The 19,322-nt window shown below is 46.8% G+C and overlaps 1 protein-coding gene across 1 annotated transcript in view; it reads left to right on the plus strand.

Annotated features, from left to right (window-relative positions):
• The window catches only part of WTIP (WT1 interacting protein), a 68,315-nt gene that overhangs the window by 38,276 nt on the left and 10,717 nt on the right, over positions 1-19,322 (plus strand). The window contains exon 3 of the mRNA XM_069868136.1: positions 9,710-9,777. Coding sequence (XP_069724237.1) covers positions 9,710-9,777 — 68 coding nt within the window. The remainder of the gene's footprint in view (positions 1-9,709; positions 9,778-19,322) is intronic.

Here is a 19,322-nt window from a genome sequence, read left to right on the forward strand (position 1 = left end):
CAGGATGTGACTCAAAGCAAGCATTACTGGTGGGTTCAGGTTCATCAGCAGTGCCCTTCGATGCTGCTCACACTGACACATACGATGCTACTGGGAGGAAGAAAGTAAACTATTCCTGTGCAAATCCATTCTTGTTTTTCTGAGACAATGCAGAAGATGGTGGAGGGAAATTGCTCATCTCCCTCGAGGCTTTCTTGCATGTTACCGCAGGATTGGGCCGTGTCCACTCCTTTGTTCAATATATGTTTATATATAAAGTATTAGAAGGTGATGCTGCAGCTCACTCCATGCAGAGATGGCGTTCAGTAACCTGACTTGCTGGTACAGCTCTGTAGTGTCTGTAGGGACCAAACATTCTGGTCTTATAGTTGCTCATTAACTTCGGGCAGTGCGGGACTTGGTAGCTCGGTCATGTCTCATGCACAAAGTGTGAACTTTGAGTTGGGGGCGTTGAGTGCCCACTTGTGTTGTACAAGGACCCGAGCTCAGAAAGTTGCTGGATAAAAATGCCAGTTGTGCCTGTGGTCTGCATCCCTTTCCAGGTGCAGTTCAAGACTGAAGTTTCAGGCTTTGGCTTACAAAGCTCTTCTCTGGTGATGGTGACCGTAGAGGCTGCTTCATTCTTTGATGCAACAGAAGCTGGAGATCAGCAGAGATTTAAAACAAACAGAAGGGAACACTTCATAGAATGCATAATGAAATTGTGGAGCTTGCTGCCATAGGGACAGCACGGAGGCCAAAAGTATAAATGATCTCATAGAGGAATTAGACAAATTAAAGAAGGGTTGGTCCAGCGAGGCTATTAGACATAATAGTTATGATGCAACCCGCGGTGCAGGAAGGCTTAAGCACTGGCTGCTGGAAGCGGAGAGGTTATTCTTGGGAGCGCATCAGCCTGTGTGAGCCTTGTTTCTGATGCCCTTTCTCATTGCACTTCTGTTCTTGGCCAGAGCTGGAGACAGGATACGGCGCTAGATGGGTCCTTGTCGCTGCCATTGGGGTGGATCTTACTGGAGCTTGAATGAGAACCACCCACCGCGTGGCACGGGTAGCAGCCGGCAAGGCTTGGGAAGGTTGCATCCCCCAGAGCCGGCGAGACTTGGGCTGGAATAGGTGTTGGATTTATTTTACCATAGAATGGACTTGGCACTAGGACCCTGGGATAGGGTGATAAGACAAGTACTCTTTTAAATCCTGGCTTACAGGCAGTGGCTGGAAATGTGGAGTTTTTTTTGCTGATAACAAGAGGGGTCAGTGATGGAACCACGAAAGCTTCCCACAGCGCAAGCTGCCTTGGGGGAAAAGCCATACCCCTTTCCCCCCCAGCCTCCCGAGTGGTAGGGAGGCCTCTCATGATTTTGCCTACTGGTCTGTTTTGCTTCGCCCTTGTTTTTCACCTTTGCATTTGAAAACCTACCCCTGAAAAAAATTATCTTAATTGAAGTACATTTGGAGTTTGATTTTTTTATATTTCCCTGTTTGTGTGTCTGCTTGCTAGCTTATTAAGAAATATATTTTAAGATATCTGTTAATATATAGGCCTAAAATAGCTATTAGGCCAATGGAGGCTGCTGTATTTCTGTTTTTAAATACATGCTTGTGCTTTTACAGACCCCTTTACAACGTAAGTTCTGTTGAAGCTCCATGGAAATAATTTATGCCTTACCCCTGAAAATGATAGGTGGTATGGGATAGAGTAAATACCTAAGTGGGAGAGAAAGGAAACATCTGCCAATTTTAACTTCTCCAAATTATATGGAAGCCTGAAAGTATGGGCTAAGTTTATAATACAGTCTGCTCAGGAACGCTTTGCCCCAGTACCAGAGGTCAGAGATCTCCTTGTCCCTGCAGCATTAAGTAACCTTTTGGTTAAATAACCTGGTGGAAGAGTAGGAGGAGAGAGAAAGGAAGAGAGAATTCCACACTAGAGTAAACATGGCACGGAGATTATGGATGCCCTGCCAAGAAAGGTGGGGTTTTCCAGCAAGGTAACAAAAGATATTAGCTATCTATCTGCATAATCCTGCTGGAGACTGACAGCTGGAGCCGGGCAGCCCGGCTGGGCAGGAACGTACCCTCCGTGTCCTCTCCCCAGCGCTGCGCTTGCTGCCTTGGGTGGAGGCGAGTGCTGCGTTACCTGCCCCAGCACAGAGACGCGAGGGGCTTTGGCAGCGGAGGCGCGTGCTTGCTGGGTGGAAAGGTGCTTCCTCCGGTGCGGTGGCTGCCACAAGGCAAAAGCCTAGGGAGGATAATGAAGTTTTTCATTTTGACATCACGACGGGTTAAGGTGAACTGCAGAGGAGAGTCTAGGGTTACAAACATGTCAAAATGATAAACCGCCTTGTTTTCATCTGGGTTTTACCACACGGTAATGAGCGCGTAGCAAAGAGGCTTTTCTGGTGAAGATAGTACCTTGGGACAGGTCTACAGCTCCTATAAACCACAGTGAATTCAGTGATGCTGTCCCCATTTACAGCAGCTGAAACCCAGCTCAGCGCAGTCCTGGGTGATGGGAGCTGTGCGGCACCGCCACGGCCGCGGGCAGGAGGTGGCACGGAGCTCGCAGAGCCTGGATCGCAGCCCAGGGGTGGACGGGATGGCCGTATCGTGCAGCCAGCGTGCTTCTGTGAGAGCCCAAGGAAGAGCTGAGCAGCAGTATAGCTGCCGTCTGCCTCTCCGCGACAGGTCGACTTGAGGTGGGGAATGAGAGTAAATGCTGACTTCGCAGCCACAGTGAATTTGCGCTGAAAAGCTCTTTTTTTAGTGTACAAATATGAGTTAGTGTTGGACCTTAAACTATGGAGGAATTTTCAATTAAGAGTTAAAAAAATAATTTATTTTACATGATAATTGAAATTGCATTTTTAAACCATTTTTGTGCTTTCCCTACATCGATGTTTCTAAAAAGCAAATCCCAGCTTCTTAAAAGCGTTTGGTTCGTATCTCGGTGCGTCTGCCTACCTGATGATAATATTTGGATTAGAATCTGTTCACAGACTCTGAATGCTCTTCCCTGAAAGAATCCAAGTAAAGGGAGAAAACAATGCACATCCTGTACTCCACCTTCATAGGCCTCAAGCATACGATGCCACCTTTTGTTTGCAAGAGTTTAAATTTCAAATAAAATCCCAGCATTCTTTTGAAAAAAAGGAAAGGGCCTCTCCCCTGCTTAGATTGTCAAATCCCAGACTAGCCCGGAATTGAATAGGCCAAGTCAGTGACCTCAGGCAGAAAGAATGTTGGTTATTTACGTAGGGCTTCTGCTATTTTAGCAGCAAACCTTTTCTTCTGAAAGGACAATGTATACTGTTTTGTGTTTATGGCCGAGGGAAAAGCTTGTACATTTGAGATTTGCATCGTAATAGCCTCGTAACTCAATATACAGCATCCTCAAAAATAGCAGGGCAAGGCGCTGTTTTGTCTTAGCCGTGCAGGTCTCTAGAGGCTTTGACAAAAACCATCTGAAAGATTCAGCTGCTTTATATGTTTGCTTTGGTCCCCCCCCCCCCGCCCCGGAATTTCGCTTTTTTCCCCAAAACTAAAATTGCTGGGTTTATTTATGAGCTATCAGGCCAGTGCTCAAAATATTTTGATGCATCTCAAGCTAAGCTGTGCCTGCAGCTTGGATCCGGGGAAAATGCGTGTGTAATTCACACACCAAGGGCTTTCCTGAAATAATGGGAGATCTTTGCAGGCATTCTGGCCCGGTGGATGAGCCTGCAATTCCAAATGGTTTTTAAAGTGTGCCTTTCTCAATAGATCGTAACCATGAGGAGCTATTGTGTGAGGGAAGCACACATTTAGGATCCAATCCTGCATTCCTTAAAGTCAATGGGAGTCTGAGCGTGAAAGGAATGCAGGATTGGGTCCTGAAACAGGGGAGCAAAACTGTGTGCCAGATTGCTTTGAAAAGAAGAATACAGCACATCCACAGTAGCCACTTTTTTTAGTGTTTCGGATTTCAAACGGCTGGAGGCTGTGAACAGTGGCTTCTGCCAACAGGCAGTATCTGCTATTCAGAGGCATTTGGCATCGGTTGGGTTTTTTCTATCTTAACCCCCCTGAAAGCCCTAGAAGTGCCCCCTCCTTTCTCCACCGAGCGCTGGGGGATGGAGGCTTCGGCAAGGGCTGCAGTGCGGGGTCCCCTCCGTCACCCCTTCCTGCAGCCAAGGCAGGATCCCTCGGGAAGGGGCTGTGCTCGCCCGGCCTGGGGGAGAAGAAATGATGAAGAGTTACCCAGGGGCTGGGGCAGCCGCAGAAGCCCCGCGTGAAGAACATCTCTAAGGCAGAGGGAGGGATGGGGAACAGCGGGCCCAAGCTCATGAGTGAGGAAAGAAGCAGAAACAAATAAAGAACAAGTACTGGAAGCTTTTGTGTTCTTTTGGCACATCTTTAATTCCTGGGCAGGCGCACCTCCTCTACCAAGCAAAAGAAAACGGATCTCCTGGGTGAAACTCTGCGTCGGCTTTCTCTTGAGGCAGATGGGTAGAGGGGGTAGCAGAGTGCATTGTTATTACTTAATATTTTCAATTATTTATTCCGTGTTTGTGAAACTGGGCATAACTCTTGAAGTTTCAGCTCTGGGAATCATCTGGCAACTTAAACTTTTAGCTCCCAGTTTTCAGAAATCATAGTTGTCCAACCTGGGGGGTTTGAAGAAAACAGCTTGGATTCTGAATGCTTCATTTGCCCTTCAGCCTTTGAGTTATTTTGATCCTGGTTTAACACATCGAAACACCAGTACGCGTTAAAATGTGTGTTTAGAGAGCACAGAGGGCAGGTTGCACCTTGCAGGGCCAGGAAAGCTGCGGTGTCTCTGCCAGAGCTTAGTTTAAGGCTGGGGATAATGGACGTTATTAGTCATCTTGCATGTCGCTCCCTCTAACGCTAAAACTTTCCTGCGTGAAGTTACGAGAGGAGACACGTCTGTCACGAGAAAGGAGCTGCTGATGCTGAGGAGGCACGCTGGTGTATTTTTTACAGCAGTCCTGGACGCACCAGGCGTTCTCTGGGAGGCGAGGCTGGGGCTGCAGCATTCCCATTATGTCAGAGGGGAGCTGCAAGGTTTTAAGTAGCGTCAGGCACTGAGACAATGCAGGCTTCTCACATGAACTTGCTTGCACTACAATACTAGTAAATCATGATTGTTACCCAATGGTTGCATGTTTTTAATCATCAAAGTACTTAAAATATTATAATGATGCTTGGCACTTTTCAACTTCAAAGCACGTTGCAAACAGTAATTAGGTCTAATAACCATGCTGTGACAGCGAGACATCGCTATCTCTTGTCTCACAAAGGCGATGGGGGGTGGCCCCTGACACGGTTGCATCATCCCGTGTGAGGCTGCAGATCTACCACTGCAATTTGATAAACTTGCTCCCCTATAGGCAAATAGCCCCTCGCCAGCAGCAGCAGGGAGGGCTGTGAAAATGCTTTCTGTGTGAGTGGGGAGGGACAGGACGTTTTCAGTGCTCTTTGAGAGACCGTAAAACCTGGCCTGATTCACGTTTTGTTCCATGAGAGCCAAGAGCAACCTTTGAAACAGCATTGGGAAAAGTGTTACCCCATCTTGGCTCTCTGGCTGGTGTTTTCACCACGCCGGGAAGTGGTGCGGAGACGGGAGAATAGCTGCGGACAGCCTGTGTCAACCTCGGGTCCTTTTTCCTTTTGCAAGCCAGATCTTTGGGTCCTTTGCTAAAGCAACAGCTCTCCTGATCTTTCCTTTTAGTTTGCAGCACATAGCAGAGAATTATTGCGCAGGAAGTAATTGCTAGAGACTCATAAACTATTTGAATGTGAAAACTGGTGTTAAAAACCTAGGGCTGATACTGATTTTATATATTTTTATAAAGTTCTAAAAGCATGTTTTCTTTTGGACGTTTGTCATGGTGGCTGCAAACACCAGTTGCAATCGTTCCTTGGGACAGAGTAATTTCTAGCTTGCATTTCATTAACTGCTTGATTATCTGCGTGAAGCTTGGCACTCTCTGCTGGAGCACTTGGAGGTCTTTGCCTTCCACCTGAGATGGTGGAACCCCCTTATCCTGGTGCTTGCTACCCCTCGCGTGTGTGAGTGTCAGTCAAATGTAAGTTATTTGCAACAAGCATTTGTTGTCACCATAGGAGCATGAGCTTCTTTTTTTACAGTACAATAAGGTGCTGGAGAGCACTCAGAGCTTCCCTACAAGGGCTGGTGTTCCGTGCCTGCACGTGAGCTGCAGGCTGGGCACCTTCTGCCCTGTCCCGCGCTCCTCCCGACTTGCGGCTCTGCTGGTGTGAAAAAAGAGCCTCTTCCTCGCTGCGGCTGAGAACTGGTCTGACGGGGCGGATGTGCCAAGGTGGGGATCCAGCAGGAGGAGGAAAGTGAAACCCTGTACTTGTGAACTCTGTGCTAGGCTGCTCATTAGAACTGCTTGTTATTATTGTAACGAGCTATCAGCAAGTTACATCATGTTTTGTCAGAAGCTCTTGACTTTTTTTGTTTCAAGATTCTGAAAGCAAATAGTGACCCGGCTGGGCTGTAGTGGGTCACTCAGAGGGGAGTCGAGCAGCAGGTTGTGTGCGCGGGGGGCAGGATGGTGTTACCCCGGCAGGCTGGCCGGGTGCTTGGCTCGGCTGGATGCAGCAACGTTAGGGGCTTCCAACTTGTAATCTCTGCCTGATTGACGGTGATCGCTCATGGCTGCACAGAACGGGCTGCGGCCGTGCAGGCCCCCGAGTTCCATCAGGACCTTGAGAGGTCAAACCACCTCACCCTGTACCTCAGGCTCAGAGCAGGCACTTGGACCTCAGGGTGATGCACTCTGGGCTGGGAGAGACCAGCACCGCGTCTCCTCGGGCTCTGCCTCTCCCCGGCTGCGAGTCCCAGCATTTTCCTCCTCGCTGCAGCTCTCCCGTCATGCCCAAGTACTCGCAGAGTTCGGTGTTTGATGGTGCTCGGTGCCATCGTTTAGCAAACAGCTCTGGAGGGCGACTGGAACGCGGTTTTGCAGTCATGACTGTTTGTGTGATAACTTGCTGTTTCTTGTTTATGAGATAATTATTTACTATATGATCCCCAAATGAAGTTCTTCTAAGGTAGAAGACCTTTCAATCTTATTAAATATTTCTAATAATACTAATTATTATGTGAGCAAGCTGCTTCCCTGCTTTATGAGTTTAGGCAAGTCAGTTCCCTGGTAGGCGGCTTGGTTTTTTTCAGCTGTAGAGTGGGGAAGAGGCTGTTACATCTTCGTGAAAGGTGCACCCTGCGAGTGCTGTGTAAAGCAGAGCCGCGCGTACCACATCAGCTCTGTGTCAGGGGAGGTGGCCGTCTGCGTTTGGCAGAGGGGGGTGCAGTGAGCAGGTGCTCCCAAGTTGTGAGGGGGCCGAGTTGGAGACTCGCGGCTTCGCTGCGTTGGGGCGTGGTCAGTGGTTTCATAGCACAGAGCAATCGGCTGCCAAACACACCCGATAACGTAAGCATCTTTGAGAACCATTCCAAAACATCAGATTTGTCTTGTTTGATTTGGGTCATAGGCTTCCCACTCCTGCTCAGTCTGAGAAAGCTCTGATCTCATTGGCTTCTGCCAGGGCGGCTCTACTAGGGGAACAACAGGAGCAGAATCTGGGGTTTTTCTGTCAACCTGAGCACTGCCAGGCTGCACACACTGGGGTACAAGCAGTTTGTACAGGTCCTTGTGTGTCTCCTGCAGTACCTCCAGAGATGCTGATGCCTCCTGAATTCCTTTCCTGCAGAGATTCTTACAGCAACAGAGTTCAGGATTTGTCCCTAATTATCTCAGCTCCTTCTGACCATAATGGACGTGTGGTGAGGGTGGTGGCCAGCACTTCTCCACCTGAAACGGGTGCCCTGACTCTGCACCCTTGGTGCATGTGAGCAAGTAGAAGTGATGCAGGTCCCTGCTCTGGGTGCAGCCACTTCATTTCCACCACCTGAAGACCAAGGTATCAAGGCTGGGTCTGGTAGAGCCAACGTGTCCTTTAAAAAGCCGTTCTGGACTCTTTCCTTTTCTCTCCCTTCCATTCACCTTTCCTTTACCTTTCACTAGAAGAGGTTTAAAACGGCTTGGATAAGCAGGAAGGAAGATCTAAAGATGGTTGCTTCTGTACCAGTCAAGAGAGGCCCCTTGACTGCTGTCCCAGCCCTGAGCGTTGTTCATGTGATGTGTAGGATAGACTGGTTTTAGCTAAGAGTCTTGGAAACGATGGGACAGTCTCAGTGCGTTGCCCACACCACGAGGCTTCTGGTCCCCACCAGAGCTACCAGGCAGCTGGAAAGACAAACAAGAGCTGACTCCACCTCCCAGCAGTATGGAGACAGCAGCCCGTGAGATCGACAGCCCAAGAATGTGCACACAAAGAAGCATTTCCCTCAGCCACGACAGTAAAACCGCCAGACAACCACATGCAGCATGTGATTTCCCAAAAGCATCAGTCCAGATCCCAACTACTTTGTGCCACACAGGGTTTCCCAGGATCGGATCACAGTGGCAACGTGTAAAAGGCACTTTCAAACACTGAAAATTAATCATATTTTCCTCAATGTTGTTTATGGAAACCGTGGAGAGCACTCCTGCCCCTCTGTGCTTGGCTAACCGGCTCAGTTTGGAGTCAAATTCTCCACAAAGATCGGTGATGTTTATGGTGAAGCTGCTCTGCCCTGGTAGGAGACATCCAGGCTTATTCTGTGGAGTAAGAGCTTCGGCACGGGTCAGTTGTTGAGCAGTAAATGCAGAGCCTCTTGCCCTTGTCCCTGCTCTGTGTCAGTGCTGATGGCAGCTGGTAGGCACCGTGCCGCCTGCTCGCCGGGGCTGCAGCCGCCTCGTGAGAGCACCCAAACCTTTGGGAGCTTTGGCCAGGGGGACCCTGCACGGAGCAGAAATGAGGTGGGTCAGGATGAGCTCGCTTCCCTTCTCCCTTGCTGGTTTTATGCTGATACTGTGGCGTTGCTTTCAGTGGAGCAGCTCTGATCCTCTGTATCCGAAAACTGATAGGGCTCAGTGGTTTGTGAATTCCTGGTTTTAATTGTTTTCGGAGACTCTGGAGTCTGTTGTGCGTTTCCGAGCTGTGAAGGGAGCCGTCGGTTAACGATGATCACAGGCTTTGTCCGTAGAGTTCTGCAAGAGCTAATGAAATAGCAAACGTTCAAACCGGAAAAGGAAATGTCTCGTTTTCAGTGTGATTTTCTGTCCTTTCCTCTGTCGCGTATGTCTTGTACTGCTTTAATGTCTCAGGGAGCTGTGGGTGACAGTGCTGTGGTGTGTATTAATGTTTTTAAAGGTGATAGGGACTATGCAGTATCCCTTGTTTGGTCTTCTGGAGACATACGCATCCCTGATGTGGGTTGCAGTGGATGTACGCCTGCTGGGATTTCATCTGCTAAGGCAATTGCCTCCATTTACAATGAGCCTTTCCCCTAGAACAATCATTTTTGGGGCTAGATTCAAATTTTCCAGGAACATGTATCTGCTGGGTTCCATAACCTGCCCTTAGAAGTAACATACAGTCAATAAGGAATTTGTTAAGGTGGGATGAAGCTGAGCCCCTGACGCTCCCCTGTGGCTCCGGATGGACCCTCCAGGGAGGAGCGGGGCCGGGGGCTGATCGCGCAGATGGGAGCAGCAGGGGGGGCTTTGCACTTTGTACCCTGAACGAGGGGCCTGGGGACAGGGCACACAATTCTGACAGTACCGTATTTTAACAGGGAGAAGACTACGAGGGAAAGCGTTCTACAATGTCAATGGCAAGGTGTACTGCGAAGAAGACTTCCTAGTAAGTAAGATTTCAGGCATTTTTGTTTTATTGTTTTCAAACCAAATTGTTCTTTTATATTGGCTTGTTTGCTCTGAGAGGTGTTTTAGTCATCTGGGGCCTCCTGCCAGTGCTGGAATTGGGAAGCATTTATCCCTGACTCCATAAAGGCAGGATCAGGGCCTGGGTTTGAAGTGGTGGCTATGAGACCAAGTACATAACTGTCCATAAGCCATCACAAAGCGTAAATTATGAGAATAAACACTGGAGCTGCTTGAGCCTGGGACTTGAATTGCAGCCACAAAGCCTCGCCTGCCAAGCTGGAGCTTAAAGTCAAACATCTGGGGAATACCAATCATAACAAGAGGGGAGACGTTTTTGACTGGAGCACGTCATCGCCGTGTACAATGTCGCTTTGTTGCAGGCACAGTTTAATCGCTGCCCTGCTCGAAAGTGATGTGGGGCTGTATTGTGATCAGCTAGAAACTGTTAGCCACGGAGGAGCAACTAGTTTGCTCTCCATGTGCCCAGAGCTTTTATAAATGCTTTACTTTAATAGAGACTGAGTCATGAAAAGAAAAATTATGCTTGTTGCTGAGCTGTGTTGTACTAAAAATAAAATATTTGTGCAATTAGTGGTGAGGATTGTGCAGTACAGGGAATTATTTGATAAGTGGCAGATCATTTATAATGAAGATTAAAAGAACGGCATGGCTGGGGTTTAAAATTAGAGAGGAATGATATATTTTAGCTTAGAGGATGATGAATTGGAGAATCGGTATGTTGAATGTATGCCGCCTTGATTTATTGAAACATCATTGAGAAGCTTGGGTCTTTCAGAACAACTTTCCATTTCTTATGAGTACACGGCCATGCCTTTTGCAAAGGAATTATTCAAAGTATATTCCACAACAAAAATGTTACTGGCAGTTCAGAGCGTACAAATGCATTTCTCATCAATGCAATCCATAAAAACCATGGAAATTCCTAACATATAAGCCATCTTTGCCTTCGTGTGTTACACCTTTACTCTCAGCCTTCCACAGCTGGAGCCTGTGGAAAAGAACAAATTGTGTTTTGTGCAGAAAATAACTTTCTTGTTGTAATTGAAACATGTTACCGTTTTGCTTGCACTTTGGGGAGAAAATTATTTTTTTCTCCCTTGCTTTTTTCAGCTCTTTCTTCCCTGTGTTTCACGGAAGAGGGAGCACAGGGAGAGGGAGAAAAGGTGGAGTGTGAGATGGAGGGGCTCAGACCTTTGAGATTTTTGTTTTGAACTGTGTTGGAATGTACTTTCCCCATGATCAAAACCTTTCATCCAGGCTTAATGACAGGACTGTTGTTATTAGCTTGTAATTTCAGCCTAAACATGAGAACTTGAAATCTAAAAATCTCAATCTTTTGGAGAACGTTCAGTTTTCAAGGGGTGGGGGGAAGCCTCTTTTGTTCTTGGCCATGTTCTGTAGCTGGCTGCTAAAGGAGATCCTTGCAGTGATTTTCACAAGAAAACTGAGGCTAAGAACCTGAGAGGAATAAACTTTCTGCAAGTTAGGGAACTGTTGAGACACCTAAGGCACCAGTTTAAAACCCCAAACCTCCCCAGGGTGTGTCTTGGCAGATTCCCAGTAGCACAGAGGGGTGGGAGAGAAGCAGAGCAAGGGACTCAAGGCTGGATAAGTCAGCAAAAGGAATTGAATTCCGAGAGTGTCCCTGTTGAGGCTGAGCACAGCGCTGGTGCCAGCCACCCCAGGAGTGCCTCACCACCCCAGCACCAGTCGCACTTTTACAGTGAAATGCTGTGGGTGCTGTTTTTTAAGAGTCCTTGGTTGTCACTTAAAGCATAGCAAGTGCCAGAAAGCTGTGGCTACTGAGTTGTTTCAAAAAAATTGGTCTGTAAAAGCGTGACATGAGGAACTGCTGGCATCAAAGATTCAAAATCTGGCCCTTTCTTTGAAAAGTGCTGTTGATTTCTGGACAAAAGGTGTTAGAGAAAGGTAGATGTTATCATTCATGATGAGCAATTTCCACTGCGCAGCCATAAAGCTATCCAGAGCGCAGATACACCCAGCCAGACCTTTGGCAATAGCCGCAAGGTACATTCTTCTAGCAAATAGTTTTCCCACATGTTTGCTTTTACTGAGGGCACTGATTATCTTTCTCTGAATCAGGTGGCTTATTTTGCCCATTCTTTCCAGGGAAGAAGCACTAGAAGTTTTTAGACCCATTTGTGGAGTTGTAGGTGAGGAGGGGATGCTGCATGCTGCATTCTCATGAGAACAGGGGCAGCTTTCTGTGTGGGGCTGCAGATCAATGGTGAGGGCCCACCTGGAGGGCTTGGAGGTACCTCTTCCATCTTTATCTTTGTCAGCCTCCCATGTCCAGCCCTGATTAGCTGCAAACACTCTCAGTGCTTAAACTCAAGTCCAAGGTAGTGAGTGAATCAGATTTTAAAAAATCCATGGATAATTTCACTTCTGTGTTAGAATCATAGAATGATTTGGATTCGAAGGGATCTTAAAGCCTGGCCAGTTCCAACCCCCTACTGTGAACAATGATACCTCACTGGACCAGGGGCTGCAAGCCCCATCCAACCTGGCCACGAACACCTCCAGTGATGGGGCAGCCACCACTGCTCTGGGCAACCTGCGCCAGGGCCTCCCCGCCCTCATAGTAACAAATTTCTTCTTAATCTCCTCTATATCTCTCCCCTCTTTCAGCTTAAAACCATTCTATCTCATCCTATCCCTGTGCTCCCTGATCAAGAGCCCCTCCCCAGCTTTCCTGGAGCCCCTTTCAGTACTAGAAGCTGCTCTAAGGTCTCCCTGGAGACTTCTCCAGGCTGAACAACCCCAGCTCTCTCAAGCGTGATGCAGAGATTGCCTCACCTATGCAATTGCCTGTAAGGGGTGAAAAGAACAAAACCAACCCCCCAAGCTTTTCCCTGCTTTGCTGTAGCTCCAGGGAGGATCCAGGGACTTCTTCACGCCACCATAAAGTAGCCAGTCCAGCAATGTCCAGTTCTTGCCCCAGCCCTGATAGTTGTTTCATGAAATAAAGCAAATGATAGTTGAATCCCTCCGTGCAAGCTCTCAGGGTGCAGACGGCTGACTGGCCCTAACAGGAAGGCTGCTCCTGGTGAAGTGAACGAAAAGCAAATGCCTCACTATATAATAAATAACCCCAGTCTGCTGTTCTTGTTCTATGTTGTTGATAAATTGCTGCATAATCATGGGTGAAGGAAAAATGGCTCAATAATTTTAATTTGTCTTTTCTTTTCAATGCTTAAACATCACATACAGAAATTTAAAAGAAATCACTGTTTTTCTTGGCAAAAAAAGACTTTAAAAATGTCACCAAAGGAGCCTGAATCTTAGATCTATTACAGTGCTCTATTCTTTCTTTCTTTCTTTTTGATGGGCTTTTCCTTTTTCTCTTGAGGTGATGAACATTATTGAGCGGGGGTCCAGTGGAGGGTAAGAAACGAGAGAATTTCCCTCCAGGGAGGAGATGAGAGGGAAAATGAACCCTGTGACAGATGTTACTTACATTGCTTAATGCACTACTGGAAGACACTCAGATGCTGGGGAAATAACCTATTACAGACACCGCAAGCTGCAGTGCATAGCATTAAGGTCATCCAAAACTTCCCCTTTTAAGATTATCTCTTTCACTGTCTTATAACTTTGCCAAATTTAATCATTTAGGCTGAACTTCTTCACTCCAGGTTTTTGCCTCTGGCTAACCTTGCTGTCATTTGTTGTTGAAAGTTTCATCTAAAGCTGTTCATCCATTTCAGTGAGTGAGACTGGAGGCAGATCTGTCACTTTGCCCATAAATCCTCAAAGAGAAAGGCTCGAAAAACTTCATTTCGCACATGCCAGACTTAGAGAGACTTGGTGTGTTGCAAGCCTGAAGGAAGCCTTTGGGTGTTCTTTTCTGCCCCTCCCAGCCCTGTGGTGGCTGCGGCTTGTGCCTCTGCGGCTCCTTGTCCCCTCCTGCCAGGGAGAGCCAAGGACTGAGGCTGTGGCCAGAGCACCAGCAGCCCACAGCCCCTCAGGCTGCCTCTCACGTCTTCCTTCTCCACCTGTCCAGTGTGCTGGGGTTTCTGATCCTTCTCTTGCTCACACCAGTGGTGGGTACTTGCTTGGGATGCTCTCCTTCTTGCTCCAGCTGTAGCCTCCTTGCTCCCCAGCTGGCCACTGCAACGCAAACGGGCACAGAGAACACATAGGGCTTCATCTTATACGCACAACAGGAGAACTCACAATGATTTTAAAAATGCAAGAGGATCAGGGTGTGCAAGGCTGGGAGGGAGGTGGCAAGTGGAAATGACCAGACTTCCATGGGGAAAGGGATAGGACATCAAGAGAGGACTAGCTGGGTGATGGGCAGTTCGTGAGAGCAGGGCTTGCAGCTCCCTCTCCTGTAGCACCAAACACAAGACCTGCACCCTAACTGAGGCTCCTCGACGTGGCTGCAAGGTAGATGTTAACACTAACAAGTCTGCTCTTCCCAGTTTGCACGTATGCTGTTTTCTAGACCTGGCAGTGTGGGAAATGGCCCGTCCTGCTTGCTGGGGCCCTCGGAAGATAGGGGTGTTTTTTTAGTGAAAGGGAAGCTGGTGTCAGCTGGAGTCAGAGTTTTGATTTTCTGTCTTGGTGAGTATTAACGTTAGGAGATCCCCCATGGGAGGTGAGCGCTGGGACTAGTGCATTCGTCAGAGAGCCTGTTGCTGCTAAGCAAAACTCCCTTAGGAAAAGCAGACTCAGTTGAAAAGATAAGTGGGTAAAGTTGCAGCTTGATTCCCATTAGACATGAAAGAGACACACAGCAAATGGACCTTGAGGTAACTGTGAGGACGTTGCATTTAGGAGATTTACTATTAAAGCGTGCACTGATAGAGCAGACAGGCACGAATGGTTATTGAGGTGTTTAACCACATGATGGAATCAAAGCTTGGAAAGGGATTTGCTACCATATTCCCAACGCACGGTGTCTGTGAGCATTTTCAAGGTGCTGACATCTCACATTGGGTCAGGAGGTGCTTCCAAGTTCCAGAGGCATCCTGAACGCTGAGCGTTGCTCCCAAATACTGTCACTGAAAACAAAGGCAAACTGATTATAGCATGTTACTGTGCTCGGTGCATGAGGGAGTGAATTCATGTTGTTACTTGTGTGTGTCTTGCTCCAACCCCTCCCTGCCAAAAGGATTTGAATACTTTCCTTCCTTAGTTTTTCATAAGTTTGTAGCATGCCAGTGGGCCTGGTTTTATTTTATAAATTAATTTGTCGGTATGATTATTCGGGGTATTCTGAATTAACCGTTGCATCAAACCTACAGGTGGGCTTAAAATTCAAATATCAAAATATTTAGGGGTAGTCAAATATTGGTTGGCCTCTGCACGTTGGATTTGAATGTGAATCAGCATTAAGAGTGCATAGAGCTCTGTGAAAGTGCTGAGGCCCTGGCCCAGGTTGCCCAGAGCAGGGGTGGCTGCCCCATCCCTGGAGGGGTTCAAGGCCAGGCTGGATGGGGCTTGGAGCCCCTGATCCAGTGGGAGGGGTCCCTGCCCAGGGCAGGGAGGTGGAACTGGCCAGGCTTTAAGATCCTCAAACCCAAACCATTCTACAATAACTGTTTTGAATAAAAAGCAGATTTTTTTTTTTCCAGGAAGCTATGTTTTAAAGTAGACAGTTTCTTTAGCACTGTACTTAATAGATGGTGGCAGTGATGATTAATAACCTACAGCAAGGGCATAGCGCTCTGCAATATGAGGTGCTGTACAATGGGAGCCAAGTTAATGGATTTTGGGCTTTGTGATAGATATGATGCGGAGTTAAAGTTGTTGCTTCAGGCTTTTGTCTTGATCATTGCCACTGCAAAGCTTCCACAGGACTTTGTTTAAGGGCTACCTAGGTAAGAAAATCATTATTGTCTCTTAATTAATCAGACAGAAAGTAGCTGCGGTGAGTGCTGCACACAGGTCTCTGTAGGAGGTAAATGGCTATTCCCTTCTGGAAGGTTATGAAATGCCCGACTGCGAAGCTGAATTCCTGATTTCTGGCAGTTTGTGCGTGGCCAGCCCAACTGTGACATCTGTGCAGAATGTCAAGTCCCCCTGTGCCCTGCCCACATCCTTCAAACATAACAAAGGGCAAATGGAAGCAAGAAGGTAGCAGCCGTGGCAGTTTCCTCGCTGGCAGCAAGACAGGGTGAAGCAACAGGATACCCGAAAGGGTTTCAGCGAGATGAAGAGTAAAGTTCTGGACTGTTTTCCTTCAGTTTAATCTCTGCCACCTGCCATGAGGCTCCCCTGTCTTTGAGCCTGGGAAGGCCCCATTTTGTTCAGTTCAATTTAATCACTGCATTTAAATTTGTGTGTAAAAACCAACAACAACAAAACCCCATCTGCATGAAACCAAATTTGATATTCTCTCCCTCTCTTAGCGTGATCCCATGAATTTCTTGCATTGTTGTGTCCCATGTACTAAGGGTCCCATGCAGAGAGCAAACAATAAAGCAGCGAGAAGACAGATGCTCTGCTAATGGGAAACCAAGGAGAAGAGAGTCTGTGAGGGATTACAGGCAGCCTGGGGTTGGAATACATTATTAGCATAGCACCCAATTCAGAAATTAGTTTTCAGAATTAAATGCCTGAAGCATTTTGGCAAAAACTCCTGATCGTCCTGCTCAAAAGCCCTTAAAGCATAAAAGAGTAGGAATCTCGAGTTGGGGCTGAGCAGTCACGTTCGGTGACTTTGCAGTGCTCTGTGAACTGTAGTTTTTTTTACGGCTTCGTACCATTACCGGGGCAGCAACTGCCCCACCTGCTGAAATGTCACCCACTTGATCTGCTTGCACAAACCTTTAGCAGGTTTTGAACATCCTCATCAAAGAAGCAAATGGGCCTGAATGAGATTCCAGGGTCTGTTTCCAGGAGGAAGGTTTTGTTTAGTTGAGTGCCTAACAGCAGGGAAGGGCCTCAGCTTCTCCTTGGGCACGGTTAGGCATGCGAAGGAGAAGCAGCAACATGTCTTCTCAGAGATCTGACGCTGCCTAAGGTAGAGACTTTGGGTCCTGAAGCCTTTTTCAGGCATGCTATTTTCTGAGTGTTTTTGCTTTTGAAAGCATCGATGAGAACGTCAAACTGTAAAAGACCCTGGGTAGACAACCAAGGTCGGATACAGGACTGAGGGCAGACAGGAGAAATTGTTTCTCATAGTACTTGGTGGGATTATCCTCCATGCATAATTGTTCATTATATGCTCAAAATTCATTGTTAATTTCTTTTGGATATATTGCACATTAGACAGAAGAGTTATAAACCCCAAGATTATCACAGGAGGACACTAACAGGCCTAAATATTCAGGACAGAAGGGGACTTGTTTTCCTCTCACATTGAAACAAAGACTCTTGGACAGAATCATTAGAGACTTTTTTGCCTGTTTGATAATCAAAGTATGGTGGAGAGCAAACAAAAGAAAAGTTCAGCCAGCCAAGCCTTCTACTTTATTTTTACTCTTCTCTTCTAACTTAATTAACATATTTCTTGAGGTTTATTTAGTTTCCCAGAGTCTTATTTTAATAAGTATCATTGAAGAGGTTGATTACAAAGTCTTGATTCATGCACATAAAGTGAGATTTTTATTCTCCTGGGAGAGAAGTCAAGGACAAGGTAAATATGGGAGAAAACAGTTGGGACCAAACTAAGAAATTGGGAAAAATAATATAGCAGCTCTTCAACGTGCACTTGTTTTCTTCGCATCCTGGTAAGCAGCATCTTATTTCTCAGTCACAGAAATGAGAGTAAAGGGTAACACTTCATTTTCAGCTTTGAATTTCAGAGCTGTTCTTTTCCAAACAACCTCTTTCAATGTTTTTATGAGTGCTTAGCAAGCATCTGAATGAATGAATATTTGGGAAAGTTCATAATTATGCTTGTATTTGGCCTGGGTACGGACTGTAGACTTGTGAACATTACAGACCAATCTCAAACTAGGCAGTAGTTATTTACATTGTCTTACTGGTCTGCCAAGAGAATATTTATAACAAACCAAACTGGCACATAAGAAGCCCTTTTAGAGAAAGGCTCGAATTGCACCTAGTTGTGCTCCCATCCCAAATGAAACTGTGTTTACAAAGCACAATGTGTGCAGGAAGCAGAGCTCTGATTTAGCTTCTCCACCAAGGGCTTTCGTATCAGCCTGTGCTAATTCACTGTTTCACCTCAAGTCGGTTTTTCATGTCTCCAGATTGTGAGTGAGAAGCTGGTGTGGGGAAAAGCTCTTTCCCTTCCCAGCTATGCAAGTAATAAAAGAGTCTGCAAGTCTGTAGAGCTTGCAGACTCTCCTCTCGTGCAGTTTCCCAGATCACAAGCTGTGTTGGACCAGTGCTGCTTCCACCCAGCCACGCTGGGAACCCACCGTTGGGGGAGGCTCTTGGGTGTGCTGAGAGATAACAGAGGCCGTTCTGCCTTGTCTGCAGCCTGGAGCAAGTCACAACTCCTCCCTTGTTGCACACACCATATTTGTGAAGGTTAATAATAATCAAGTGCTTCAAAGACAGAGGTTGCCAGTTTTAATTAGTATTTTAAGGCTTCATTTGTAAGCTCTGCTTGTAAACTTGAACCCTTGGCACAACAGCCCTGCTAAGAACTAACACTGCAAAGCAGGAGCTGCCAGGTGGGCTACAAAAATGCAGAGAAAATCATTTATTGCTCACCTTTAAACAGCAACGTCCACAGCATGACCGTCACATCAAGAGCAATGCTGCTGGGTTCTGAGCCTGTTATTCTTTTCTGGTCCAAATAGATTTAAAGCACAAGCAGAGCTGAATCCAGAACTTCAGTCTCACTGAATCTGGTCTCCAGTTCATCTGGGTTCAATGCTGTGATCAGAATAGAGCGTGGTGGTGAAGGACAGCGTCTGGATCTGTCTGACAAATAACAATTCTTCTGTTATAAACAAATCATGTTTTTAATTTACTAGGGTTTGTCATATAAAGAGTGATTTTGTGTCAGCAAAACCTTTCTTTCTGACAGTGTAATTGATTACAATCTAGTTAGCAATAAACAACACTCATCTGACCACTCTGCCGTTCTGTTCCTGGGGGGTACTGTTCCCTCTTAATCAATAGCTGGGTAAATACTCCTTTGCATTCCTTATCAAATGACAGCCAGATGGTATTGGTAAATTCATTCCAGCAGGATTTTAGAATTAGATGGGTTTGTACTATTGTTAATCCTCGGCTGTCTGAGCCGCCAGGACCTACCCACCTGTTTCCAGTAGCCCTGGAGTTCGCAACCTTGGGTAACAGTTGAGCCAGATGGTTACTCAGCTGTACTGTAGCCAAGAAGCTCCCCCAGCAGTGAGGCCTTTTTTCTGCATCAGTAAGAAGAAGAAAAAAAGAAAAAAACAATATCTTGCAGAAATAGCCAGGTGGAACTGCCCGCCTGTGTATTTGTTCCTCAGCACCCTGGTCTCTTTTGATGACATTGCAAAGTTTCTTAAGATTGCCTGAGCTGTGTTCCTAACTGTGTAGTAAATTTGGAGCTGTGACAGCTGC

This window comes from Phaenicophaeus curvirostris, chromosome 14, assembly GCF_032191515.1.
Source record: "Phaenicophaeus curvirostris isolate KB17595 chromosome 14, BPBGC_Pcur_1.0, whole genome shotgun sequence".
NCBI lineage: Eukaryota > Metazoa > Chordata > Aves > Cuculiformes > Cuculidae > Phaenicophaeus > Phaenicophaeus curvirostris.